The 27,978-nt window shown below is 40.0% G+C and overlaps 1 protein-coding gene across 11 annotated transcripts in view; it reads left to right on the forward strand.

The window, feature by feature from the left end:
* Window positions 1-27,978, forward strand: part of CEP63 (centrosomal protein 63) — a 69,640-nt gene that overhangs the window by 34,097 nt on the left and 7,565 nt on the right. For 8 of the 11 annotated variants that reach the window (XM_047099275.1, XM_047099274.1, XM_047099276.1 and 5 more), the window contains 7 exons: window positions 7,090-7,323; window positions 7,762-7,901; window positions 8,723-8,860; window positions 10,855-10,969; window positions 11,832-12,029; window positions 21,338-21,424; window positions 25,584-25,789. In XM_047099275.1, the coding sequence (XP_046955231.1) occupies window positions 7,090-7,323; window positions 7,762-7,901; window positions 8,723-8,860; window positions 10,855-10,969; window positions 11,832-12,029; window positions 21,338-21,424; window positions 25,584-25,789 (1,118 nt within the window). Of the gene's footprint in view, window positions 1-7,089; window positions 7,324-7,761; window positions 7,902-8,722; window positions 8,861-10,854; window positions 10,970-11,831; window positions 12,030-21,337; window positions 21,425-25,583; window positions 25,790-26,561; window positions 26,842-27,978 lie in introns of all 11 variants that reach the window. The other 3 variants (XM_047099281.1, XM_047099280.1, XM_047099283.1) reach the window with 2 other exon arrangements.

The raw sequence follows: 27,978 nt of genomic DNA on the forward strand, positions 1-27,978 counted from the left end.
TTATTTAGAATTGCTTAGTTCTATTAATTTTTTCTTTAGGGTTTCTGTCTTCGATGTCATACTATAAAGCCTTCTCTAAGCCAAGATTTCTTCTGCTTTATAATTTCTTTTTTATATATTTGATCTGAAAATTATTTTGTGACATGGTATTTGATACGCTAATTTTTTTTTTTCTAAATGGTTATCCACATAATTTATTGACTGTTAGATTTTGAGAACTTGACAGAATGAATCTAAAATTGATGTGGAAAAATAAATGAATGGTACTAGGCAACATTTTTTAAAAAGAGGGTGATGTTCTATCAAATATTAAAAAATACAGTTGCTAAACAACATGACATTAGATACAATGATAGAATGATGGTTATATTTGCATAGGAAAGGATCCATTTAGTCACTGAAACATAAGGTTATTTCTGTGTGGAAGGCAAGCAATCACCGGCTGCTTTCTCTCTTGCCCATATACAAGTGTTGCAAGGAGATATTAAGGGAAATCTTAGAGAACATTAATAACATTAAAAAAATTAAAATATTAAACCAGCACAGAGTATAAAATATTTAGCCCATAAATGGTATGTGAGAAAAATAGAGGCTGCATTAAATATATATGTTTTCCTTTTGAAATATTTAGATGAGCTGTATGATATTGTACGAGTCAGTTCTAAATCCACTTTTCAATTATGCATGTGTGAGTATAAATGTAATATTTTTTAAAGCATCATATTTCTCTCACAACTTACAAAGAAAAGATGATCCTAACTCAAATGTTAATCCGTTGTCTAGGGAGAATTATCCGAGTTAATTAAATTGGCTCAGACCTACTGTTTTAAAGTTTGTGGTGACATAGACACGACAGTGATAAGAAGGTGTTACTGGGAGCAGTTCTCTTAATGGGCTCGTCAAGCTGCTACTTGGTGGAAATGCTGCAAGGCTGTGGCTGCGCTGACACATTTGGAGTTGACACTGATGGGGAGGTTGGTGAAGATGGATCCCGCCTTGGCCATAGCTTCATACTGGGATCCTTTGGAAAATAAAAGGCCCTTGTTTCCCATGACACTGTTCTCAGGAATCTTGGCAGTCTGGGAGAGCCACACCCTTGAAGCACCAGGATTACAGACCCCAACCCATCGAAGGATTTGACTGCAACCCTAGTTCCTAGCCCCTTCCTTACTCTTACACTTCAGCTGCACACCAACGGCTTTTATTTCCATCTCCCTGACAGAAATGGTCTTTTTAATTGTTTCTTTACTTTGAACACCTCTGCTGTGAGCTCTGTTGTTGAAATAATCCCACTCATTCCAATAGAATAGTTAGGATGCCACATGTTAGATTAATAAGAGGAAGTTCTGGATTCTGGTTCAAAAACTTAATGGTAGTGGTTAGTGCAAAAAAAAAAAACAGTTCAGAAATATATCAGCTTTCAGATACCTCTAACACTAGATATTTGAGAGAAATAATCATTACTTTAGAAGTGATTTATCTGATTGCTTCTGACTGTTAGTATTGGAAGAGGTATTTCTGAGATATACTAGTGTAGTTCTGTTCAGTGGAAATGTAATGAGAATTACATCTGTAACTTCAAATTTTCTTGGCAGTCACATTTAAAAAGTGAACAGAAAGAGGTGAAATTCATATATTTAACTCGGCATACCAAAAAAATATCATTGAAGCATTTACATTTTTTTTGTTGACTGAGTCTTTGAAATCCAGGATGTAGTTTACGGTTTGTGTTCGTCTCCTTTCAGACTAGCCACAGTCCAGGTGCTCAGTGGCCACACGTGACTGGTGACTGCCATATTGGACTGCGCAGGCCAAGTGTGTTAACTCTAGTTAATGAAAATTGAGGCTTTGTACTGGAATGATTAGGTACTTCTTACTGTGCTTAAACACTGTACTTGTGTGTGACTGAAATAGTGAATCAACAAAAGAAGGTGGGTCCTTGATTCCTTACAACTAAGAAATTGGTGAGTTTTTAAGTGTCAGATCTAGACTCACTGGTTAAAGTATAACTTAGTTAAATTGTGACTCCAGCCTTGAGTTTAAGAACTCAGATTTGAACTAAATAGTATTAAATAGCTATTGCAGTGTTAAAAAGACAGTGCTAGTGTTTTGCAATTACGAATTTTTTCATCCTGAGAGGCCATTTGGGCAGAGGTTTTCTAGCTGTGTTCTGCCAAGGCCGGGGGCTGCCATGCAGTTTAAGGTGGGCTTGGGGAGGTTCAGCCATTTCAGCAAGTTGGGCCCCCTCGCTTTCCTCCTCACCCTCATGGCCCAGTCTCTTCAATTATTTATTCTGCACAAGATTCTGTAGAAGAGTTTCCCTTGAGGAAAAAAAAAGTTTATATTGTATTTTAAAAGTTTGGAAACTGTTGCATGCTTGGCAGTTGTTTTTACAGATCTAAAAATTCTTTGATATCCTTCTTTCACACTGTTTTATGAATCTGGTGGAAAAAGGTTTTGGTTCTTTATGCTGGAATCTTGATCTATAATTTACACAAATACTATTTGTCTGTCTCTTTGCCTTTCTCCTTCCAGCCTTTCTCTGGCTTATGAGCATTATTGAGCATGTACGTGTGTGACCACAGTATAGGATTTTGGCCCTGTACAGTATACAATAAAATCTTTCATCTGTAGCATATTGATTTCTCAGCTGACATTTCAGCTTAAATTAAAAAACATTTTTTTAATGTTTATTTTTGAGAGAGAGAGAGAGAGAGAGAGAGCGAGCATGAGCGGGGGGAGGGGCAGAGAGAGAGGGAGACACAGAATCTGAAGCCGGCTCCAGGCTCCAAGCTGTCAGCACAGAGCCCGACGCGGGGCTCAAACCCACGAACTGTGAGATCATGACCTGAGCTGAAGTCGGACACTTAACCACTGAGCCACCCAGGTGTCCCATCAGCTTAAATTTTTAAAATAAAATTGGATACCTTTACCTTTTAAAAATACTTACAATTAGGGAAGTTTGACTTACACAGATGAATTATGTCCATCTTCGGTACGTAGAGGAAGTACCTATCTGGATGCAGGGTTAACACTTGTGAAAACTAGAAAGTTGGGAACTACAAACCAGTATAGCTGGGATACATAGCCTAGGAATTACCTAAGTCTGCAGGAATTTTATACTGCAGGTCTGTGAGATAGTCACTAAAGTGGTGTTATTTGTATATACCTCAGTAGGTAAATCACTAGAAGAAACTAATTTGAGTGCAGTATGTTTAGTGAAGTCTTTTAGCTCAGGGAATGTCTAAAAATTGGTGACAGAACCAGTCCTTTCTCTCCTCCAAGCACAGCACCTTTTTCCTCGAACAAAATTCCCCAGTTCCCTCTACCCCAAATTTAAACATTTTGTGGTCAGTTTGAATCATCTGAATATGCATGTTTGTAATGTATCTGAAAATACAGAATAATTAACTACATGCAGCATGTTCTAGGGTGGGGAGAGAGGAGAATTTGACCTGGAAATTTAAGATGTTTAGTGGTTAAAAAAATGTTTATGAGCTTCCATAAGAAATAAAATAATGCATTATAGTTTCTATTTCCTATGTTGTAAAGAGGAGAATAATCCTGTTTTCGTATATGATGACTCGTAGATGCAGTTAAACTTCTGTGCAGTGGGTAGAATAATGCAGCTGTCTTTGCAGTAAATGGGTAGCATCTCTTCTCCTGAGGAATCCCTTTACTTTCTTAATTTTTTATTACCCCTTCTTCTCAAGATATTTATTATATAATTATTAAGACTTTATTTTTTTAATGATTCTTTAAAAAAATTTTTTTAATGTTTATTCATTTTTTGAGAAAGAGATGGAGACAGAGCGCGAGGGGAGGAGGGGCAGAGATAGAGAGAGACACAGAATCTGAAGCAGCTCCAGGCTCTGAGCTGTCCGCACAGAGCCTGATGTGGGGCTCAAACCCACGGACTGAAAGATCGTGACCTGAGCCAAAGTCGGACGTTTAACCGACTGAGCGCCTCCCCCCTGCCCCAGGTGACCCAAGACTTTATTTTTTTAAAAGCAGTTTTAGATTTACAACAACATTAAGAGGGAGGTACAGAGATTTCTTGTATCACCTCCTCCATTACCAACATCACTCACCAGCATGCTACATTTGTTACTAAGGATGAACTTACATTCACACATCCTGGTCACCCAAAGTCCATAGTTTACTTCAGGGTTTATTCTTGATGTGTATGGCCTATGGGTTTGTACAAATGTGTAATGACATATACCGTCATTGTAATAGCATACAGAGTATTTTCACTGCCATAAAATCCCTCTGTGCTCTGCCTATTCATCTCTCCCCTCCCTCCACATCTCCATAATCACTGATATGTTTATTGTCTATATAGTTCTGCTTTTTCAAGAATGTCATATAGTTGGAATCATATAGTATGTAGCCTTTTGAGACTGGCTTCTTTTACTTAGTAATGTGCATTTAAAGTTCCTTCATGTCTTTTCATGTCTTGGTAGCTCATGTTTTTAGTGCTGAATAATATTCTATTCTTTGGATATACCAAAGTTTATTTATCCACTCATCTACTAAAGGACATTTTGGTTGCTTCCAAGTTTTGGCATTTATAAATAAAACTGCTGTGAACATACATGTGCAGTTTGTTGTGAAAACAATGTTTTCAGCTTCTTTGGGTAGATGCCAAGAAATACAATTGTTGGATTGTGTGGTAAGAGTATATTAAATTTTGTAAGAAAACACTACGTTGCCTTCCAAAAAGTCTGTAACATTTTGCATTCATACCAGCAGTGTATGATAGGTCCTGGTGCTCTACATCCTCACCAGCTTTTGGTATCATCAGTGTTCCAGATTTTGGTCATTCCAGTAGATGTATAATTATTGTATTAATATGCATTTCCCTGATGACATCTAATGTAGATCACCATTTCATATGTTTATTTGCCTCTGTATATCTTTTTTGGTGAGATGCCTTTTCAGGTCTTTGGCCCATTTTTTAACGGGGTTGTTTGTTTCCTTATTCATAAGTTTTAAGAATTCTTACTCTAATTTCTCCCGGTCTATGGCTTGTCTTCTCATTCTCTTGATAATTGTCTTTCACAGAGTGGAAGTATTCAGTTTTAATCAAGTTGAACTTATCAGTTCTTTCTTTCAGGGCTCATGTCTGTAGTGTTGTATTTAGAAAAACATTCCTATACCCAAAGGTTTTCTTCTATGCTATCTCCTAGGAGTTTTATAGTTTTGCATTTTACATTCACATCTTTGATCCATTTTGAGTTGATTTTTGTGACAGGTAGAAGGTCTTTGTCTAAATTTATTTTTTTGCTTGAGGATGTCCAGTTGTCCCAGCACCATTTATTGAAGAAACTGTCTTTGTTCCATTGTATTGCCTTTGTTCCTTTGTCAAAGTTCAGTGGACCGTATTTATGGGGGTCCATTTCTGGACTCTGTATTCTGTTCCATTAAACTTTTTGTCTGTTTTTCACTAGTACTATACTCTCTTGATAACCATAACTTTATAGTAAATCTTGAAGTCAGGTAGCATCAGTCCTCCAACTCTTTTCTTTTTCTTCAATATTGTTTTGGCTTGTCTGAGTCTTTTGCGTCTCCATATAAACTTAGGAATCAGTTTGTCAATATTCATAAAATAATTTGCTTGGATTTTGATTGTGATTGTGTTGAATCCATAGATCACTTTGGGAAGAACTGACATCTTGACAATATTGAGCCCTCCTATCCATGAATATGGAATATCTCCCCGTTTATTTAGTTCTTCTTTGATTTAATTCATCAGAGTTTTGTAGTTTCCCTTATGCAAATCTTGTGCTTATTTTGTTATATTCATACTTTAATTTTTTCAAATGTTAATGTAAATAGTGTTGTGTTTTTAATTTAAATTTCACATGTTCATTGTTGGTATGTAGAAAAGTGACTGACTTTTGTGTATTAACCTTCTATCCTGCAACCTTGCTATAATTGCTTATTAATTCCAGGAAGGTTTTTTTTTCTTTTTTCTTTAAGTTTTTATTTTAATTCCAGTTGGTTAACATACAGTGTTATATTAGTTTCAAGTGTACAACACAGTGATTCAACAATTCTGTGTATCACCTTGTGCTCCTCGTGACAAGTGCACTCCTTAATTCCCATCACATATTTAAGCCATCCCCCATCTTTCTCCCCTTTGTTAACCATCAGTTTTTATCTCTAATTAACAGTCTGTTTTTTGCTTTGTCTCTCTTTTTTCCCTTTGCTCATTTGTTTTGTTTCTTAAATTCCCCATATGATTGAAATTATATGATATTTGTCTTTCTCTGACTGACTTATTTCTCTTAGCATTATACTCTCTAGCTGCATCCATGTCATTGTAAATGGCAAGATTTCATTCTTTTTTATGGCTGAGTACTATTCCATGGTGTGTGTGTGTGTGTGTGTGTGTGTGTGTGTGTGTGTACACACACCACATGTTCTTTATCCATTTATCAATCAGTGGATACTTGGGTTGCTTCCGTATCTTGGCTATTGTAAATAATGCTGCTAGAAACATAGGGGTGCATGTATCCCTTTGAATTGGTATTTTTGTATTCTTTGGGTGAATATCCAGTAGTGTGATTACTGGATTGTAGGCCAGTTGTATTTTTAACTTTTTGAGGAATCTCCCAGGGGGTTTTTTGTTGTTGTCGATTCTTTCATATTTTCTACATAGATGACCATGTTATCCTTGAGCAAAGACAGCTTTATATCTTCCTTCCCAATGTGTATACCTTTTATTAACTTTTCTTGCCTTATTGCAAGGATATCCAGTTGGTGTTGAAAAGGAGTAGTAAGAGGGGATATCCTTGCCTTGTATCTGATCTTAGTGAGAAGGCTTTGAGTTTCTCACTGTTAAGTATGATGTTAGCTGTACAGTTTTTGTAGATAGTCTTTATCAAATTGAGAAGGTTCCCCTCTATTCCCAGTTTTTATCATGAGAGATTTTTGTTTTTTTGGGTCACGAATGGGTTATTATAAATGAACTATTATTTTATGTTTTTATGCAAGTACAACTGGGTTTTATTTTAGTCTTCCTTATTCATCATTTATTCTTTTATTGTTTCACTTTTATCTATTGGTAACCTGTGTTTCTAGGCTCAGCTTGCCAATCGGAAACAGAAATTAGAGTCTGTGGAGCTGTCCAGCCAGTCGGAAATTCAGCATCTGAGCAGTAAGCTGGAGCGGGCCAATGACACTATCTGTGCCAATGAGTTGGAAATAGAGCGCCTCACCATGAGGATCAATGACTTAGTGGGAACCAATATGAATGTTATACAAGAGCAGCGGCAAAAGGAAGAAAAATTAAGGGAATCTGAAAAACTGTTAGAGGTGTGTTTTAAAATTACTTCCATTGCAGGGGGAGCACCTGGGTGGCTCAGTCTGTTAAGCATCTGAATCTTGGTATCAGCCCTGGTCAGGATCTCACAGTTTTGTGAGTTCGAACTCTGCTTTGGGCTCTATGCTGACAGTGTGGAGCCTGTTTGGGATTATTTCTCTCCCTCTCTCTGTCCCTCCCTTGCTCAATGCTTTCTCACTATTTCTCAAAATAAATAAATAAAATGTGTGTATGCATGTTTTTAAGAGAAAATAATTAACCTCGAACTAGGTTCCAGAATCCATGGTTTCTTTCTTACTCTGCTGCCAGCGGATCAGACACTGATAGCTTTATTAATATGGTACCTGTTATAGTCTGACTCCCTGGCTTCCTTTCCTCATGAAATAGAAAAATTGTAATAACACCTGATTTTTTTCCTGAGCATTTTTCAGATTCTCCAGGAAGAAAAGAGGGAACTGAAGGCAGTTCTTCAGTCTCAAGAAAATTTCATCCATGAGGAAAGAATGCAGAAGGAGAAGCTACAAGCAAAATTAAAGCCAACTGACAGTCAACACACAGTACAGGCCGTGAGGTATATTTAATCCTAAATATTAATTGTAGCCATTTGGTTGTTTGGCATTGAGCACCAGTTTTAATACTGCATATTCATAATTTTGTGTTTGATCACATTATGGGTTTTCCTATTCAGTTTTAATTTCTGAGTTAAGTTTTTATGGTGTTATAAAATTTTGTGTGGTTAGTTTTTTTCTGCCTCCAGTTTGGGTCCTTAACCAAAAGACTGTAATGTTTAGAAAGTTAGAAAGTGCTTGGTCAATCTGTAGCCTTGGTGAAACTCCAAATGTGAAAGGAATTAGAGTCCACGTCCCCTGGGAAGCCTCCGTTCCTTGGTAAAATAGGTCATGATTTGTAGCTGCTTATCCACATCATTAATAAGCCAGCTATTGAGATAGCCCTTCTTAAAAAAAATCCTAAAACTCATTTCTATATATGAATTATTGCCATGAGGTTTGTAATAGAAAGTAATAGAGGAACTATGCTCCTGATTTAAGTCTGGTACACATTTCTATTCTTTACAGAACTTTCCTGTAACTTTTTAGTTTCTTTGGCCCAACGTATCAAGTGGAAACAAAATTTTTGTTTTTTTTTGTCTTTTTCCCTTGAAAAACAGGCCAAATCCCAGTTGAGAAAGGAGTAAACTGCTGCCGACTTCTTTGAGAAGCATCATCTCTTCCTTCTTTACTCTCCCAAATGTTCTCTTTGTAAAGCAGGAATCAAGCTGAAGAGTTCTAAAGAGTTTCATTACCAAAAACAGTTGAGAAATATGAACTGATTGTGCATTGTTTATTTGCAAAGATCAGAAACCTTGAACAGTCCTCTTGTGTCCTTCGTTAGGTCACCAGACGAGCCGCAGGCAGAAAGGAGGTACACCTCGCAAGGGCAGGAGGACTTGGGCAACGTGCTATCTCAGCTGGAGCTCACCCACAATAGTGAAGAACTTCTGCAGGCAGAGGTGACTCGTTTGGAAGGCAGGTAGATAATTACATACCCTTTCAAGAATGTTCATGTTGTTGGGGCGCCTGGGTGGCGCAGTCGGTTAAGCCTCCGACTTCAGCCAGGTCACGATCTCGCGGTCTGTGAGTTCGAGCCCCGCATCGGGCTCTGGGCTGATGGCTCAGAGCCTGGAGCCTGCTTCCGATTCTGTGTCTCCCTCTCTCTCTGCGCCTCCCCCATTCATGCTCTGTCTCTCTCTGTCCCAAAAATAAATAAACGTTGAAAAAAAAAATTTTTTAAAAAAAAGAATGTTCACGTTGTTAAAAATGATTTTCGATCATCATATTGAGAAACTAATATAACAGTCTTATTGAAAAAATAAGGTTTTTTTCTCTAGTTTCCACAAATAAGCTAACTTCTTATTTCAGTGAGAAAACAGAAGTAAGAAAAGGAGGGATTCTTGATTTTTCTCCCACCAAATCTACCGGTCTGCCTGCATCTGTGCCCTTAGTCTGTTAGAGTGGATGAGTGGATGGATGACATGTCTGTCCCCTACCACTTCACTTGTGTCCTGTTCTTCTCTCTTTTACATCGTCAAGCTCTTCCTCTCTGCTCAATCATTCCCATGGGTATAAAGTAGGCTTAGTATTTCCTGTGTTGGGAGAAAATGGAAACCCTTCTTGAATCCTGTATCCCTGTCAAGTCGTTTCCATATTTCTCTGTTCTCCTTCAGAGTCAGATCTGTCAGAAGAGTTGTCTGTACTGACACACTAATCTTGATCTTGCGTTTCTCCCCGTAGAATGCCTTCAGTTAGGCTCTACTGCCGAGCGGCCACCTCACTGGAGCTGCTCTCAGCGAGGCACCCTGGGCACGTGGCGCTCCTTCCTCCTATTCAGAAGTGCCCTTGGGTTGTTTCCTGGGTGCTGGTTGAAAACCTGATCTGTGCCGTAGCATGCCCATGCTTGCTTTGTTGTCATGCTTGTGAACTGTTTTTGTTTGTCATACCTCTAAACTTTGTGACTGGGAAGAGTTTGATATTTTGTGTGAAACATGAATCATGATCGTTTGTACATGAGCACTTTATGTAAAAGATTTTAAACTGTACAAACTATTAGCCTTTAGGCAAAAAAAACAACAAAAATATTGCCATTTTACCCTTTTGAGTAAAACATTTTTTTGTGTTTACTTTTATTTCTTTGGTTTTTGGAAACCACCAAGTATTTTCTTTACTTATTAAATATCATGTGTGCACATATGTATGTGTGCACACACATACACATAGTTTATGCTTTATTTCTTTTGCACCTTGGAATACTTAACATATTCTTGGTTATCATTATTGGGGTGTATGTGTACACTTTAGATTGAATAAAATAAAGGTTATTATTCTTTTTGACATTAGAACTAAAATTTACCTTCCTATCATAGATTTTCCATCGATGCACTTTTTAGTATTTTAGGTATGGTTTACCGTGCTCCCACAGGCTCTAAAGACTTACCTCATGTTTCTGACTTGCAGTGTGACCTTGGACCTGTAGCCTCTTTAAGCCCCCATTTTCCCATCTCTAGCTAAGACAAGAGTATCTGTGATTCTTCTCTCTCTCCCTCAGTGTTTGACACACTGTACTTACATACGAGTACCAAATAAATAAGCATTCTACCACATTTAGAAGTAGGTAAACTTGAAATAAATGGACACAAACACCAGTGTTCAGTAATAAACAATGCCTTTAAAAATATTTTCTCTATCAAAGGCAAATTGAAAAAGGGACCCTTTTTTAGACAGTTTATGTCATTCAGTTTGAACAAAATATTCCCTGAGAAAGGAGCAGAAGGATGTTATTAGCAGAAATGAGTGGTGAGATAACAGAGGCGTGGTGCCCTGAGGTTCTCATATCTGGTGAGGGGTTGATTCTTAAGTAAGGGTGACAGGTTGGAAACTGTTTAAAGAAGAGTATTTTTTAGGTAATCAATATGTGGGTTTCAGGATTTTTGCGTTACGTCTGTGATCATATTTTTGTCATGCACACAGCTTGGAGTCTGTGAGTGCAACATGTAAACAGCTGAGCCAAGAACTAATGGAAAAATATGAAGAACTGAAGAAGATGGAAGTATATAACAATGAGTACAGGGCAGAGATTAAGAAGGTAAAAATCTGCCTGTGTTTGCAAAGTTGTGTTTATAGACTGAGCTGGAGGTTGGGAGGTCATCGGAGTTATTTTTAATGAGAGGAAAATGCAGTACAAAGAGCCACTTGATATTCAGGATTAGCTATGCACCTGGAATGTGCTTCGGTAACGTCTTCGTCATCCTCAGGGATGCTGTAGAAATGTTTTTGAGATAATTGAAGCCTGTCCTTTTTGAACGCTATACTTTATTTTAAACGTGTTTTGATGAAAAGCTTTCTAAAAGTTATACACTTTTTTGCTTGCTAAAAGATACTATATGAACTAGCATTTAATATTTTCTTACTGACTGGAGCTGGTTATGGCTGATTTTCCCATGCTGTGTGGTGTGGTTTTAATACCCTCACTGGGTGTTGAGGTATCAGAGCTGACTGTTTCCACACCGATGGGCCTTGGCTGTTACGTTTGTTGACTCGTATTTTTTATTACTTATTTGAGATTACTTCTAGTTTCTTCCTCTTCCATTTCTATTGTCTTCTGTGGACAAGGAAGCCATATAAACAAAGTTTTTAGTTTTGCACCTGAAGAGAATCACAGGTGTTGTCCTCTAAATAATGTGTGCATGGACTTTGACACTGGTTTTCAGCATTTGACTAACACATCTCTCCCTGATTTGCGATTAATAAATTATCATGGGTATAGCCGTTAGACCTTCGGTGTAGACGTACAACTTGGTAAATTGCTAATTTTTTGCAGACTTGAGGTAAAAATTCATGTCTTGAGGTAAGGTAAAAATTACCTTACTATTTTAACTATTAACATATCTGTCTATCTAATGTGCTTTGTCTTCATTTTTTATGCTTTCCTTTCTGTTTCTTTGTAGTTGAAAGAACAGATTCTGCAGGCTGAACAGAGTTACAGTTCTGCATTAGAAGGAATGAAGATGGAAATCTCTCAGCTGACTCGGGAGTTACACCAGCGAGACATCACTATTGCCTCCACTAAAAGCTCCTCCTCTGACATGGAAAAGCGACTCAAAGCAGAGATACAAAAGGCAGAAGAAAAAGCAGTAGAACATAAGGTGAAGCTTGAACAAAAACTCTCTTCATTTGAAGTGTTTTTGAAGACTGAATTGAGTACAGAGATAATTTCCATAGTATTTTTTTTAAATGTTTTAATGTTTATTTATTATTGACAAAGAGAGACAGAGCATGAGTGGGGGAGGGGCAGAGAGAGAGGGAGACACAGAATCTGAAACAGGCTCCAGGCTCTGAGCTGTCAGCACAGAGCCTGTCGTGGGGCTCAAACTCACGGACAGCGAGATCATGACCTGAGCCGAAGTCGGACGCTCAACCAACTGAGCCACCCAGGCGCCCCCCCATAGTATTTTTTTTAAAAAAATGTTTATTTACCTTGAGAGAAAGAGTGTGAGCGGGGGAGGGGCAGAGAGAGAGAGAGAGAAGTGAGAATCCCAAGCACGAGTATGGGAGCACTGAACCTCGAGCCCGACTCGGGGCTTGCTCCCACAACCTGTGAGATCATGACCTGAGCCTATATTAAGAGTTGGACACTTGGGGTGCCTGGGAGGCTCCGTTGGTTGAGCATCCAACTCTTGATTTCGGCTCAGGTCATGATCTTATGGTTCATGAGTTCAAGTTCTGCATCAGGCTCTGTGCTGACAGTGTGGAGCCTGCTTGGGATTCTTTGTCTCTCTCTCTCTCTCTCTCTCTGCCCCTCCCCTGCCCTCTCTCTCTCTAACTAAATAAATAAACTTAAAAAAGTTGTTTAAAAAGTAGTCAGACACTTAACCGACTGAGCCACCTAGGTGCCTCTCCATAGTATTTAATTCAGCAAATTTGTATTAGACTCCTGCTTTGGGCTGAGGGTGTGCTGGTTAACAAGCATTCTGTGAGGATCAGTGGGGAGGTGAGAGTGACTAGAGTAGAGAGGCTGTGTCTCTTGTATCTGGTGAGAGTGTGATGTGTCTGCGTTGACAGACTAGAGCACACAAGGGATGGGACTGGGAAGCAGGAACTCCTGAAGGGCCCTGCCAGCTTGTGAAAGGTTTTAGTGTTCTCTTGAGGCCACTAGACAATGGCTGTAAGCGGGAGTCAAGGGTCCCTATGGTTGTCATATGGAGAGTGAGCGAGGAGGCAAAGAGACCACTATGGATACAGGAGTGACATGGTGGCCTGAGCAGTGGGCAGGGAAGGTAGAGGGAAATGGAGGAATTCTGAGGTACGTGGCTGGTAAAATTAACTGGGCTTTGTAGTTGCTTGGACCCAGAGGGCAAGTTAGAGTTAAGGGAGGATGTCACTCAGGATTGCAACATGGCAATTGAGTAAAAGTGATGCTCTTTAGTGAAATAAAAGATGGGAGCAGATTGGGGCAGATACTGCATTTGTATGAAAGTTACACAAAATAGGGAAGCTGGTGGAGGGAACTGGTTTGAGATAAAGGCTGGACTTTCATATGGAAATATCTAATAGTTGATTTCACAGAAGGCTGGAGTTCAAGATTAAAATTGAGGTGAGGCATTTGGCTGTGGAAATCTCTGCATGGAGATGGCCTTTGAAACACCCTGAGAGACTGAGAAATTATGGGAAGAAAGCATAGAGATAAAGAGCTGAGACTGAACCAAACTTAGGAAACTACTCATTTAGGGTAAAAAGGTTTTGGAATAGAGCTGAGAAAAGAAGGGGATAAGGAGGGAAATGAGATAGTTTTCACAAAGGAAGCAGGAAACCAAGGAAGGCAGGAGTCTTTTCAAGTTGGAATGGCCAAGCAGACAACTTGAGAATGAGGACTGAAGGTAAGTTACAGGCATGCCTCCTCTTTTTGCACTTTGGTTTGAGCCCTGTGATAAGCAAATCTCTTGGTGCCATCTTTCCAACAGTATTTGCTCGTGTTTCTGTGTTACATTTTGGTAATTCTTGCAATATTTCGTAAATGTTCTCATTATTATTATGTTTGTATGGTAATCTGTGATCAGTAATTATAACTTGCCAGAAGTTCAGGTGATGGTTAGCATCTTCTAGCAAAAAAAATACTTTATTTTCATTTTTTAAAAATAATTTATTTTTGAGAGAGAGAGCACACACAGGAGCAGGGGAGGGGCAGAGAGAGAGAGAGAGGGAGAGAGAGAATCCCAAGCAGGTTCCACACTGTCAGCTCAGAGGCAGATGTGGGGCTTGATCCTGTGAACTGATCCCATGAACTGTGAGATCATGATCTGAGCTGAAATCAAGAGTCAGAAGCTTGGGATTCCAAGAGGAGGGAAGATGGCGGCATAGGAGGACGCTGGGCTCACCGCGCGTCCTGCTGATCACTTAGATTCCACCCACACCTGCCTAAATAACTCAGAAAACCGCCAGAAGACTAGCAGAACCGAGTCTCCAGAGCTAAGCGCAGACGAGAGGCCCACGGAAGAGGGTAGGAAGGGCGGCAAGGCGGTGCACACTACACGGACTGGCGGGAGGGAGCTGAGGCAGAGGGGCAGCCCGCCGGCCAAGCAGAGCCCTGAGTCTGGCTTGCAAAAGCAGAGGGGCCAGATGGAGTGTGTTCGGACAGCAGTCAGGACTTAACATCTGGAAGGTTATAAGCTAACAGCTCTGCTCGGAGAGCAGGATGGCTGGAGGGCAACGGGAGAGAGAGTTGTTGAGCCCTGGATGACAGAGCTCAGCTTGGCGGGGAACAAAGGCGCTCGCCAGCGCCATCTCCCTTGCCTATCCCCCAGCCAAAATCCCAAAGGGAACCAGTTCCTGCTAGGGAACTTGCTGGCACCGCGCAAACACCCAACGCTGTGTTTCTGCGGATCCGTCCCTCTGGCGGCGGGTCTGACTCCCTCCCGGTGCCGCAGGGCCCCTCCCGAAGCGGATCACGAAGGAAAAGTGAGCTGAGCCTGCCCCTCCCGCCCCCGTGCACCTTGCCGATCCACCCCAGCTAATTTGCCAGATCCCCAGCACCACAAGCCTGGCAGTGTGCAAGTAGCCCAGACGGGCCACACCACCCCACAGTGAATCCTGCTCTTAGGAGAGGGGAAGAGAAGGTACACACCTGTCTGACTGTGGCCCCAGCGGTGGGCTGGGGGCAGACATCAGGTCTGACTGCGGCCCCGCCCACCAACGCAAGTTATTCAAGACAGCACAGGGGAAGTGCCCTGCAGTTCCGCACCACTCCAGGGACTATCCAAAATGATGAAACGGAAGAATTCCCCTCAAAAGAATCTCCAGGAAACAACGACAGCTAACGAACTGATCAAAAAGGATTTAAACAATGTAACAGAAAGTGAATTTAGAATAATAGTCATAAAATTAATCACTGGGCTTGAAAACAGTATAGAGGACAGCAGAGAATCTATTGCTACAGAGATCAAGGGACTAAGGAACGGCCAGGAGGAGCTAAAAAATGCTATAAATAAGCTGCAAAATAAAATGGAGACAACCACAGCTCAGATTGAAGAGGCAGAAGAGAGAATAGGGGAATGAGAAGATAAAGTTATGGAAAAAGAGGAAGCTGAGAAAAAGAGAGATAAAAAAATCCAGGAGTATGAGGGGAAAAGTAGAGAACTAAGTGATGCACTAAAGAGAAATAATATACGCATAATTGGTATTCCAGAGGAGGAAGAGAGAGGGAAAGGTGCTGAAGGTGTATTTGAAGAAATCATAGCTGAGAACTTCCCTGATCTGGGGAAGGAAAAAGGCATTGAAATCCAAGAGGCACAGAGAACTCCCTTCAGACGTAACTTGAATCGATCCTCTGCACAACATATCATAGTGAAACTGGCAAAATACAAGGATAAAGAGAAAATTCTGAAAGCAGCTAGGGATAAATGTGCTCTAACATATAAAGGGAGACCGATAAGACTTGTGACTGATCTCTCTACTGAAACTTGGCAGACCAGAAAGGAATGGCAGGAAATCTTCAATGTGATGAACAGAAAAAATATGCAGCCGAGAATCCTTTATCCAGCAAATCTGTCCTTTAGAATAGAAGGAGAGGGGCGCCTGGGTGGCTCAGTCAGTTGAGCGGCCGACTTCGGCTCAGGTCACGATCTTGCGGTCCGTGAGTTCGAGCCCCGCGTCAAGCTCTGTGCTGACAGCTCAGAGCCTGGAGCCTGTTTCGGATTCTGTGTCTCCCTCTCTCTGACCCTCCCCCATTCATGCTCTGTCTCTCTCTGTCTCAAAAATAAATAAACATTTAAAAAAAACATTTAAAAAAAGAATAGAAGGAGAGATAAAGGTCTTCCCAAACAAACAAAAACTGAAGGAATTCATCACCACTAAACCAGCCCTACAAGAGATCCTAAGGGGGATCCTGTGAGACAGAGTACCAGAGATATCACTACAAGCATGAAACCTACAGACATCACAATGACTCTAAACCCATCTCTTTCTATAATAACACTGAACGTAAATGGACTAAATGCACCAACCAAAAGACATAGGGTATCAGAATGGATAAAAAAACAAGACCCATCTATTTGCTGTCTACAAGAGACTCATTTTAGACCTGAGGACACCTTCAGATTGAAAGTGAGAGAGGAGAACTATTTATCATGCTACTGGAAGTCAAAAGAGAGCTGGAGTAGCCATACTTATATCAGACAAACTAGACTTTAAATTAAAGCTGTAACAAGAGATGAAGAAGGCATTGTATAATAATTACAGGGTTTATCCATCAGGAAGAGCTAACAATTATAAATGTCTATGTGCCAAATACAGGAGCCCCCAAATATATAAAACAATTACTCACAAACATAAGCAACCTTATTGATAAGAATGTGGTAATTGCAGAGGACTTTAACACCCCACTCACAGCAATGGATAGATCATCTAGACACATGGTTAATAAAGAAACAAGGGCCCTGAATGATACATTGGATCAGATGGACTTGACAGATATATTTAGAACCCTGCATCCCAAAGCAACAGAATATACTTTCTTCTTGAGTGCACATGGAACATTCTCCAAGATCGATCACATACTGGGTCACAAAACAGCCCTTCATAAGTATACATGAATTGAGATCATACCATGCATACTTTCAGACCACAATGCTATGAAGCTTGAAATCAACCACAGAAAACGTCTGGAAAACCTCCAAAAACATGGAGGTTAAAGAACACCCTACTAAAGAATGAATGGGTCAACTAGGCAATTAGAGCAGAAATTAAAACATATATGGAAACAAACGAAAATGAAAATACAACAATCCAAACGCTTTGGGACGCAGCGAAGGCAGTCCTGAGAGGAAAATACATTGCAATCCAGGCCTATCTCAAGAAACAAGAAAAATCCCAAATACAAAATCTAACAGCACACCTAAAGGAAATAGAAGCAGAACAGCAAAGACACCCTAAACCCAGCAGAAGAAGAGAAATAACAAGGATCAGAGCAGAAATAAACATATAGAATCTAAAAAAACTGTAGAGCAGATCAACGAAACCAAGAGTTGGTTTTTGGAAAAAATAAAATTGATAAACGTCTAGCCAGGCTTCTCAAAAAGAAAAGGGAGATGACCCAAATAGATAAAATCATGAATGAAAATGGGATTATTACAACCAGTCCCTCAGAAACACAAGCAATTATCAGGGAATACTATGAAAAACTATATGCCAACAAACTGGACAACCTGGAAGAAATGGACAAATTCCTAAACACCCACACACTTCCAAAACTCAAGCAGGAGGAAATAGAAAGCTTGAACAGATCCATAAGCAGGGAAGAAATTGAATCAGTTACCAAAAATCTCCCAACAAATAAGAGTCCAGGACCAGATGGCTTCCCAGGGGAGTTCTACCAGACGTTTAAAGCAGAGATAATACCTGTCCTTCTCAAGCTATTCCAAAAAATAGAAAGGGAAGGAAAACTACCAGACTCATTCTATGAAGCCAGTATTACTTTGATTCCCAAACCAGACAGAGACCCAGTAAAAAAAATAGAACTACAGGCCAATATCCCTGATGAATATGGATGCAAAAATTCTCAATAAGATACTAGCAAATCGAATTCAACAGCATATAAAAAGAATTATTCACCATGATCAAGTGGGATTCATTCCTGGGATGCAGGGCTGGTTCAATATTCGCACATCAATCAACGTGATACATCACATTAATAAAAGAAAAGATAAGAACCATATGATCCTGTCAATCGATGCAGAAAAAGCATTTGACAAAATTCATCATCCTTTCTTAATAAAAACCCTCGAGAAAGTCGGGATAGAAGGAACATACTTAAAGATCATAAAAGCCATTTATGAAAAGCCCACAGCTAACATCCTCAATGGGGAAAAACTGAGAGCTTTTTCCCTGAGATCAGGAACACGACAGGGATGTCTACTCTCACCGCTGTTGTTTAAGATAGTGTTGGAAGTTCTAGCATCAGCAATCAGACAACGAAAGGAAATCAAAGGCATCAAAATTGGCAAAGATGAAGTTATGCTTTCACTTTTTGCAGATGACACGATATTATACATGGAAAATCCGATAGACTCCACCAAAAGTCTGCTAGAACTGATACATGAATTCAGTAAAGTCGCAGGATACAAAATCAATGTACAGAAATCAATTGCATTCTTATACACTAATAATGAAGCAACAGAAAGACAAATAAAGAAACTGATCCCATTCACAATTGCACCAAGAAGCATAAAATACCTAGGAATAAATCTAACCAAAGATGTCAAAGATCTGTATGCTGAAAACTATAGAAAGCTTATGAAGGAAATTGAAGAAGATTTAAAAAAATGGAAAAACATTCCGTGCTCATGGGTTGGAAGAATAAATATTGTCAAAATGTCAATACTACCCAAAGCTATCTACACATTCAATGCAATCCCAATCAAAATTGCACCAGCATTCTTCTCGAAGCTAGAATAAGCAATCCTAAAATTCATATGGAACCACAAAAGGCCCCGAATAGCCAAAGTAATTTTGAAGAAGAAGACCAAAGCAGGAGGCATCACAATCCCAGACTTTAGCCTCTACTGCAAAGCTGTCATCATCAAGACAGCATGGTATTGGCACAAAAACAGACACATAGACCAATGGAATAGAAGAGAAACCCCAGAACTAGACTCACAAAAGTATGGCCAACTAATCTTTGACAATGCAGGAAAGAATATCCAATGGAAAAAAGACAGTCTCTTTAACAAATGGTACTGGGAGAACTGGACAGCCATATGCAGAAGGTTGAAACTAGACCACTTTCTGACACCATTCACAAAAATAAACTCAAAATGGATAAAGGAGGGGCACCTGGGTGGCGCAGTCGGTTAAGCGTCCGACTTCAGCCAGGTCACGATCTCGCGGTCTGTGAGTTCGAGCCCCGCGTCAGGCTCTGGGCTGATGGCTCGGAGCCTGGAGCCTGTTTCCGATGCTGTGTCTCCCTCTCTCTCTGCCCCTCCCCCGTTCATGCTCTGTTTCTCTCTGTCCCAAAAAAAAAAAAAAAAAAAAAAAATGGATAAAGGACCTGAATGTGAGACAGGAAACCATTAAAACCCTAGAGGAGAAAACAGGAAAAGACCTCTCTGACCTCAGCCGTAGCAATTTCTTACTGGACACATCCCCGAAGGCAAGGGAATTAAAAGCAAAAATGAACTATTGGGACCTCATGAGGTTAAAAATCTTCTGCACAGCAAAGGAAACAATCAACAAAACTAAAAGGCAACCAACGGAATGGGAAAAGATATTTGCACATGACATATCAGACAAAGGGCTAGTATCCAAAATCTATAAAGAGCTCACCAAACTCCACACCCGAAAAACAAATAATCCAGTGAAGAAATGGGCAGAAAACATGAATAGACACTTCTCTAAAGAAGACATTCGGATGGCCAACAGGCACATGAAAAGATGCTCAACATCGCTCCTCATCAGGGAAATACAAATCAAAACCACACTCAGATATCACCTCACGCTAGTCAGAGTGGCCAAAATGAACAAATTAGGAGACTATAGATGCTGGAGAGGATGTGGAGAAACGGGAACCCTCTTGCACTGTTGGTGGGAATGCAAACTGGTACAGCCACTCTGGAAAACAGTGTGGAGGTTCCTCAAAAAATTAAAAATAGACCTACTCTATGACCCAGCAGTAGTAGTGCTAGGAATTTACCCAAGGGATACAGGAGTATTGATGCATAGGGGCACTTGTACCCCAATGTTTATAGCAGCACTCTCAACAATAGCCAAATTATGGAAAGAGCCTAAATGTCCATCAGCTGATGAATGGATAAAGAAATTGTGGTTTATATACACAATGGAGTACTACGTGGCAATGAGAAAGAATGAAATATGGCCCTTTGTGGCAATGTGGACGGAACTGGAGAGTGTGATGCTAAGTGAAATAAGCCATACAGAGAAAGACAGATACCATATGTTTTCACTCTTATGTGAATCCTGAGAAACTTAACAAGAACCCATGGGGGAGGGGAAGGAAAAAAAAAAAGAGGTTAGAGAGGGAGAGAGCCAAAGCATAAGAGACTCTTAAAAAATGAGAATAAACTCAGGGCTGGTGGGCTGGTGGGAGGGAGGGGAGGATGGGTGATGGGTATTGAAGAGGGCATCTTTTGGGATGAGCACTGGGTGTTGTATGGGAACCAATTTGACAATAAATTTCATATATTAAAAAAAAAAAAGTCAGAAGCTTAACCAGCTGAGCCACCCAGGTGCCCCAAAAAAGTATTTTTAAATTAAAGTGTGTAAATGATATCCCTTGGGAAACCAGAATATTCATTTGACTCATTTTATTATGGTACTTGCTTTCTTGTGGTGCTCTGGAACTGAACCTGCACTATCCCTGAGGTATGCCTATATTCTCCTGTGTACAGAGCACAGTCTATGTGATGTGGGAGGTAGAAGCCACATGAGAGGAGGCTGATGCTAGAGAGCGGGAGGGATTTACCAGTGAACTCGTTCATGTTTTTTTTTTTTTTTTTTTAACATTTATTCATTTTTGAGAGCTAGAGTGTGAGCGGGGGAGGGGCAGAGAAAGAGGGAGACAAAGAATCTGAAGTAGGCTCCAGGCTCTGAGCTGTCAGCACAGAGCCCGGCGCAGGGCTCAAACTCATGGACCGGGAGATCATGACCTGAGCTGAAGTCGGACACTTAACTGACTGAGCCACCCAGGTGCCCCTTCTTAGAATATATTAAATGCATGCATGTTAATTCATCTTGACACACCTTTTTAAACAATTTTTTTAGGAAGATATTTATATACGTGTGTGTATGTTTGTGTGTGTGTGTGTGTGTGTGTGTGTGTGTGTGTGTGTGTATGTGTGCGAATGGAAAATGCGTCTTTACCTGATGAAAATTATGTATGGAAAACTTTTGTAGATGCATTTGATTTATTTGTTATGTTTGTTTTTTTCTGCTTTTCCCTTCTCAGGAGATTTTGGATCAGATGGAGTCACTCAAGTTAGAAAATCATCATCTTTCTGAAATGGTGATGAAATTGGAATTGGGTTTACATGAGGTACATAAACAGAAACTTAAGTCTTTTTCTGTTATCCAAGCCTTTTAAAGAAGTAACTTTAAATATTGATGTTGTAAAGAGAGAGTTAAGATCAAACAATGGAATGCTCCTTCTGCAGAAACATTCTCAAAGAAGTCAAGACAATGATGGAAATGAGCAAAATATCACTCTCCACTTTAGCAATTGGAAGATTTTTTTTTATTATGCATATGACAAAATATATGTACAGTCTGTGTTCTTAATAGGGAGCGTGTATATAAAGTGCTCAGCATAGTGTCTGGAATGTAGCAAGTATGCAGTAAATAATTTGTTACGTACTATTATTACTGTTGTAGGTACTATGTTCATAATATCTTGTCCTTATAAAGTATATCACCTTTAACATAATTTGGTTTTAATTTCTATAAGGTATAATTAATTTAGTCAAATATTCTAGAATCTTTTACATTCAAGGTATTTTAGTAGACAGTGTAACAGACACAAGGATGGCTGAGGATTCTTGCCTTAGGAGAGTGAAAGTAAACCAGTAAGGAGGGTAAGAAGTGTGTACCAGCTCCTGTGAAGCGGGCAGAATATGCTTACTTAACAGTGAGTTATAAACCCTGTGGATGTCCTTTTAGCTATTTTTTTTTTTTAAATCTATTTTTGGGACAGAGAGAGACAGAGCATGAACGGGGGAGGGGCAGAGAGAGAGGGAGACACAGAATCGGAAACAGGCTCCAGGCTCTGAGCCATCAGCCCAGAGCCTGACGCAGGGCTCGAACTCACGGACCGCGAGATCGTGACCTGGCTGAAGAGATCGGACGCTTAACCGACTGCGCCACCCAGGCGCCCCCTTTAATAAAATTCTTGTAATTTGCAAAATGACCCATCTCTTCTGACCCATCTCTTCTTGATGTTGGTCAAATGCCCGAAGATTGTAGAAATTCTTTTTTTCTGCACTTCCAGAGGGTGTGTGCCTTCAGAGATGTATGGTTACACAGCCCCTATTTGCTATTAAGTAGTTTTAATTTCATAATCATGGTTTATGGGGGCTGGGGTGGGAGAAAGTGCAAAATACAAAATACTAAATGAATACTTTATTTCAAGTAAAAGAAAATATTGGGGACTATCTTTATAATCTTTTGGGACAGTAAGATTCTCTTAGCATCATGAATGCATAAAGAATTTTACAGCATAAACAATTTTACAACATAAAAATGTAAAATTTGTGGATGGCATAAGACCCCATAAAACAAGACTAATAGAGTTGGGGAAAACAATTTGTACATAGTCAAAAGGTTAATATAAAATATTAATATGGGGCGCCTGGGTGGCTCAGTTGGTCAAACGTCCAACTTCAGCCCAGGTCATGATCTCACGGTTTGTGGGTTTGAGCCCTGTGTCAGGCTCTGTGCTGACTCTCACAGTCTGGAACCTACTTTGGATTCTGTGTCTCCCTCTTCCCTTCCCCTGCTCATTCTCTGTCTCTGTCTCTGTCTCTGTCTCTGTCTCTCTCTCTCAAAAATAAACTTAAAAAAATTTTTTTTAATTAAAAAAATTAATATAAGGATTTCCTGCAAAGATAATAAAAAGATCGGATTCCAGTAGAAAAGTGGACAAAGAACAGATAATTCATAGAAGTAATGCAAAAATCTAGTGACCAAGAAAAGCTTATTTAACCTCCCAATAACCAAAACAAAATAAATATTTTTTTGCTAACTGGCTTGACACTGATTTTTAAGAATGAGTATAATCAGTATTGGCAAGGATATAGGGCAACAGACTCTTAAGCTCTGTTAACGAGAAAGTGAATAGATATGGCCTTTCTAGAGGACAATTTAGCAATGTCCATTAAACTTGTAAATATATATAGCCTATAAAGTCCTGGATCATCTGCATTTCTGATTTTGATAGTCATTGCAGAATAGTTCTCCAGAAAGGTCATACCAGTTTGCATTTCCAAAGAACCCATCTTATAGGCGCAAATGTGCAGAAATGGTCATTTTGATGCTATTTTCAATGTCTAAAAATTTGAAATAAGCTAAATGTTAACCTATAGAGGGATGGTTCATCTGTGCCTATCTATACTATGAAATATTACGTCATCATTTAAGGTGGCAGATGAAAATAATGCATCTAATTTTGCTCCCTCCCAAATCCCTCTAAAACTGTAATGAATGGATTTTTCTTAATTTTAGTAATTTTTTTAAGAGTTTACTTATTTTGAGAGAGAGTGAGTGAGTGAGAGTGTGTGCAAGCGGGGGAGGGGCACAGAGAGGGGGAGAGAGAATCCTAAGCAGGCTCCACGCTGTCAGACCCTGATGTGGGGGCTCCATCTCACGAACTGTGAGATCATGACCTAAGCTGAAATCAAGAGTTGGATGCTTAACTGACTGAGCCACCCAGGTGTCCCATGAAAGGATTTTTTTAAGTGCAAGCCTACAAGGATAGGAAAAAGGGGAGAGGAGACAGCAGTTAAATTGTAAGGGGGAAGTTGGACTCATGGCGGGGAGGGGGGGTGCCAGGAGAAGGAGGGAGGAAGGAAGGAAGGAAGGGAGGGAGGAAGGAAGGTAGATGATTTTTGTTTGCCCTGATAAAGCCAATACTAAGCTAGTAGTGGAGAAAGTCAAGATCCAGCCTCATTTACACCACAGAATCTTCAAAAGACTCAGGATTTAGTAGTACTTGATTGAGAGAATCTTATCTTATGCAGTGATTGCCTATTCATATTTAAGAGTTGGGAACTGTCAGGGGTGCTTAAACCAGACTATGACCAGAGATTCTGTTGAGTTTAATTTCTCCTGAAACCTCATCTAACAGTAGTAGTCCTGTCCTTTCTTTACAAACAGCTGGGCATGTGTGTGGCATGCAGTTTTTATATTACCTTTCACATTCACTTATCTGAATTGTTGCTAATGAAATAATAAATTTGAAAAAAGTTCAAAAGATGCCCGGCAAAAGCAAGCACTATCTTTTTAAAAAAAGTATATTTCATGACATCAAACATCAGACTCTGGTTGGTCAAAATCCCATCATGTCGTTTAAACTTCCTCTGGTTTTGAAGTTACACACAGTGTGAACATGTTGTATGTATTAAGAATAATTATTAGAAGGTTCCTGTTCGTGGTTTATCACCTAGGAAGGTGGAATTACTTTTACAAATGAATGTTTGGATTAAATAACTATTGTAACAAAATTAATTATCTTAATAATGAAAGCAGTAACTCTGATAAAATAAATTATATGCCACACTTAAAAAATCGACAGTAGTTTGTAGTTTAACTCCTGTATCCTGCAGTTTTTTTTTTTTAAGATTTTATCTGGCATTGGCAACTTACTGAAAAATCTTGTAACTTACATCACTATTGGTACACAGATATTTGGATGCTGCATCTTAAAGTTTATATTTTAAATTGTTTGTTAAACCACTTTTGACCAGCTTATTTCTAGAAAATTCTTTACAGAAAAGACCAAGCTAAACATCATATTAAATTCCAAACAAGATTGCCATAATTTTTCAAAATGTTAATGAAAGATTTTGTCATTAGTAAAAAAAAAAACAAAAACGGTCCAGACTACTGTTTTTTCAGGTACTGTTTTACCAGCAAACACCTAGATGGAAAAGCAATAAAATGAATGATCTTAGAACCTATACCAGATCAGAGTAGGAATCTCCACCTTATACTTGCATGCAGCTCTACCACGTAGTTCATATTGATTTCACGTCCCAGAATAGGTGCCAATGTTATGTAAAAGTCCTGAAGAGCAGAGTACTTTTCAGAACCTTCTGCTCAAATGCCTTTCTTTGAACTAGGTCTCTCAGTCTTCTTTTGTAGATACTCTGGAAGAACCCATGGCTGCTATTTTCTTTTTTTCTTTGTTTCTGACTCTACTTGTAGCTTTCCTCCATCTGAGTTCCAGCCTTCCTCTAGCTCCGTAGGTATTCCTTGGCTCATCAGGGAAGCCCATTGTGCTCCTAATTACCGCCCCCCCCCCATTTACTGTAAGAGACAACACTTTTTCTCATAGGGGGCCAAACACAAGTATTCACTTTTTCCAAAGTAAAGCTACAGATGAACTAGTTATAACTGAAAGAAATGTAATTTCCTACCAGCAGTCTCCCAGATCACAAATATTCTTATACAAATTATGTAACTCTAGCATTCTCTTTTATTAGGCAAAAGAGATTTCACTAGCAGACCTCCAGGAGAATTATATTGAGGCCTTAAATAAATTAGTGTCTGAAAATCAACAACTGCAGAAAGAGTTGATGGATACTAAATCTAAGCTGGAGATTTCTACTCAGATATGCAAAAAAAACCATGAGAGAATCTTTAAACCGACACACAGCAGAGCACCTGAATTCAAGAATACAGAGTTCAAGTAAAATTTCTTCACAGTTTACTTAAAATGTGTACTATTGTAACTCTCGTTTGAGCACGATTTCAGACTACAGAAATTAAATCTTCCTCAAACGACTCTATGTCTGATTCCGAAGTACAGTGTGGACAAGTAAAGCTGCCATGAGGATAAAATGCGGCGGGTGGTTGTATGGCACTTCCTTCAAGCTTTAGTTTCAGACACTCTGGACGCATGCATAAACAACGTCCTTCCTCCCCCAAGCCTTTCCATGCTGCCTCCCCCCTCTGTAGCCCCACTTGTACCCTAAAAGTAGAAATTGGCTTTTCACATAAAGAAAGCTTCCTTTGTATTGTTGGTCAATTAATTATAAGCTGTTACCGTAAGAAGTCAGCATTCAGTGAAAACCCACCTGGCTTCAGCTCTTATTCTACAGCTGACGTGTTTCCTACCTACCAAAGCCTCTGCCGACCCCTCTCCTCCACTGCCACCTCGACCCCAGATGATGTCAGGCACCCTGCTCATGCGCACAGTACTTCCCTCTGTCCTAGCACCAAACACACTATGGCAGTTTGTCTCCGCGTGAGGGCTGAGGCCTGGCGGCGGGGGTTGGACGTTTGGGGCCTGACTGGATAGAAAGAGCATGTAGTCCGAGTGGGCTGCTCTTTTAGTAAATTACAGCCTTACTGGTTAGGCTATTCCTTTGTTTTTAAGTGAACTTCCTGCAGCGGTTCTGTGTTGAAAGAGAAAAGTTACTACAATATATATTTGTTTTGTTTTCTAATCTGCTATCCAGGCCAACCCGTGGCCCGTACAGACACGATGGAGTAAAGACTGAGCGCTGCAAAACAGGTCTTCATTCTCCGAGACGACAGGCATTGGATAGTATAGAGCCCATGTCCAGAGTCCTCAGCCCCCTGAGCTCTCAGATCAGCCCTTGCAGTTCCACCATCTCTTTGCCTTCTAACTTTCTGTGTAAAACTAGTTCTTTGCCTTCAGCACTAGATACAAATGATGCCAGTTTTTCTGACACTGTCTCTGAGAGTATAAATGACCAGGAAGAGTTTATGTCTTCGGTATGGAAACGTTCTGATCTTATTAGTTTATTAAGTCTATTCAGTTTGACTTTATTTTTTTATTTTAAGGGTAAAGCAGGGTGATGGTTTTCTGTTTTGTTTTGGTTTTTTTTTCCTTACTGGTTCTCTAGCTTAAGTACTCTATTATGTTCATGTATTTCTGTCTTGCAGTTTTACTCATGAAGACACATTTCAGCCATGATTACTTTTCAAAATACATCTTAGTTTTGAAAATTAACATAACCATTCATTTGTATCTTTTTTTTTAGTTTGTTTATTTATTTTGAGAGAGACAGAGAGAACCAGTGAGTGCAGGGGTGGGACAGAGAGAAGGAGACAGAGATTCCCAAGCAGGCTTCCTGCTGTCAGCACAGACCCCGATGGTGGGGTTCGAACTCACCAGGATCATGACCTGAGCAGAAACCAAGAGTCGAAGTCTTACCCAACTGAGCCACCCAGGCACTCCCATTCATTTGTTTTTAACCCTAATTGGAAATTCCTTTCCTGCCTTTTTCAGAGAGGGTCAATTTTGTATTTCAGAGAGGGTCAATTTGTAGAGGGTCAAGGAATATCTCTGGATGCCAAGATGGTCGTGAGGCCTAGCCAGTGAAGAAGAAAGGAAGCAACTTGGGAAAGGGAGAAAGCGGGTGGGTGGAGGCGGAGGAAGGAACTGCGCCTGACGTGTCCAGACGTGGACTGGGTACCCCAGTGCGACACTCGCTGCTCCGTGTTCCTGCAGCCACTGTGCAGACTCCACCATTTGTCTGCGTTCTCTACCGAAGCCCCTGCCTCTGGCCAGATTTTCATTACCGTGACCAGTTACATAGTCCTATCCCTGTGAAAATGCAGTATTTTTGACCTTTGCATATGCCAACAAGTTCGTGGAAGAGTTTTCTTTTCATTGTTAAAAGAAGTCTCCAGGGGCGCCTGGGTGGCGCAGTCGGTTAAGCGTCCGACTTCAGCCAGGTCACGATCTCGCGGTCCGTGGGTTCGAGCCCCGCGTCGGGCTCTGGGCTGATGGCTCAGAGCCTGGAGCCTGTTTCCGATTCTGTGTCTCCCTCTCTCTCTGCCCCTCGCCCGTTCATGCTCTGTCTCTCTCTGTCCCAAAAATAAATAAACGTTGAAAAAAAAAATTAA

This window comes from Lynx rufus, unplaced genomic scaffold (genome assembly GCF_022079265.1).
Source record: "Lynx rufus isolate CCGP_SWC_20201006 ecotype Redwood Valley unplaced genomic scaffold, mLynRuf1.p SCAF_5, whole genome shotgun sequence".
Taxonomy (NCBI): domain Eukaryota; kingdom Metazoa; phylum Chordata; class Mammalia; order Carnivora; family Felidae; genus Lynx; species Lynx rufus.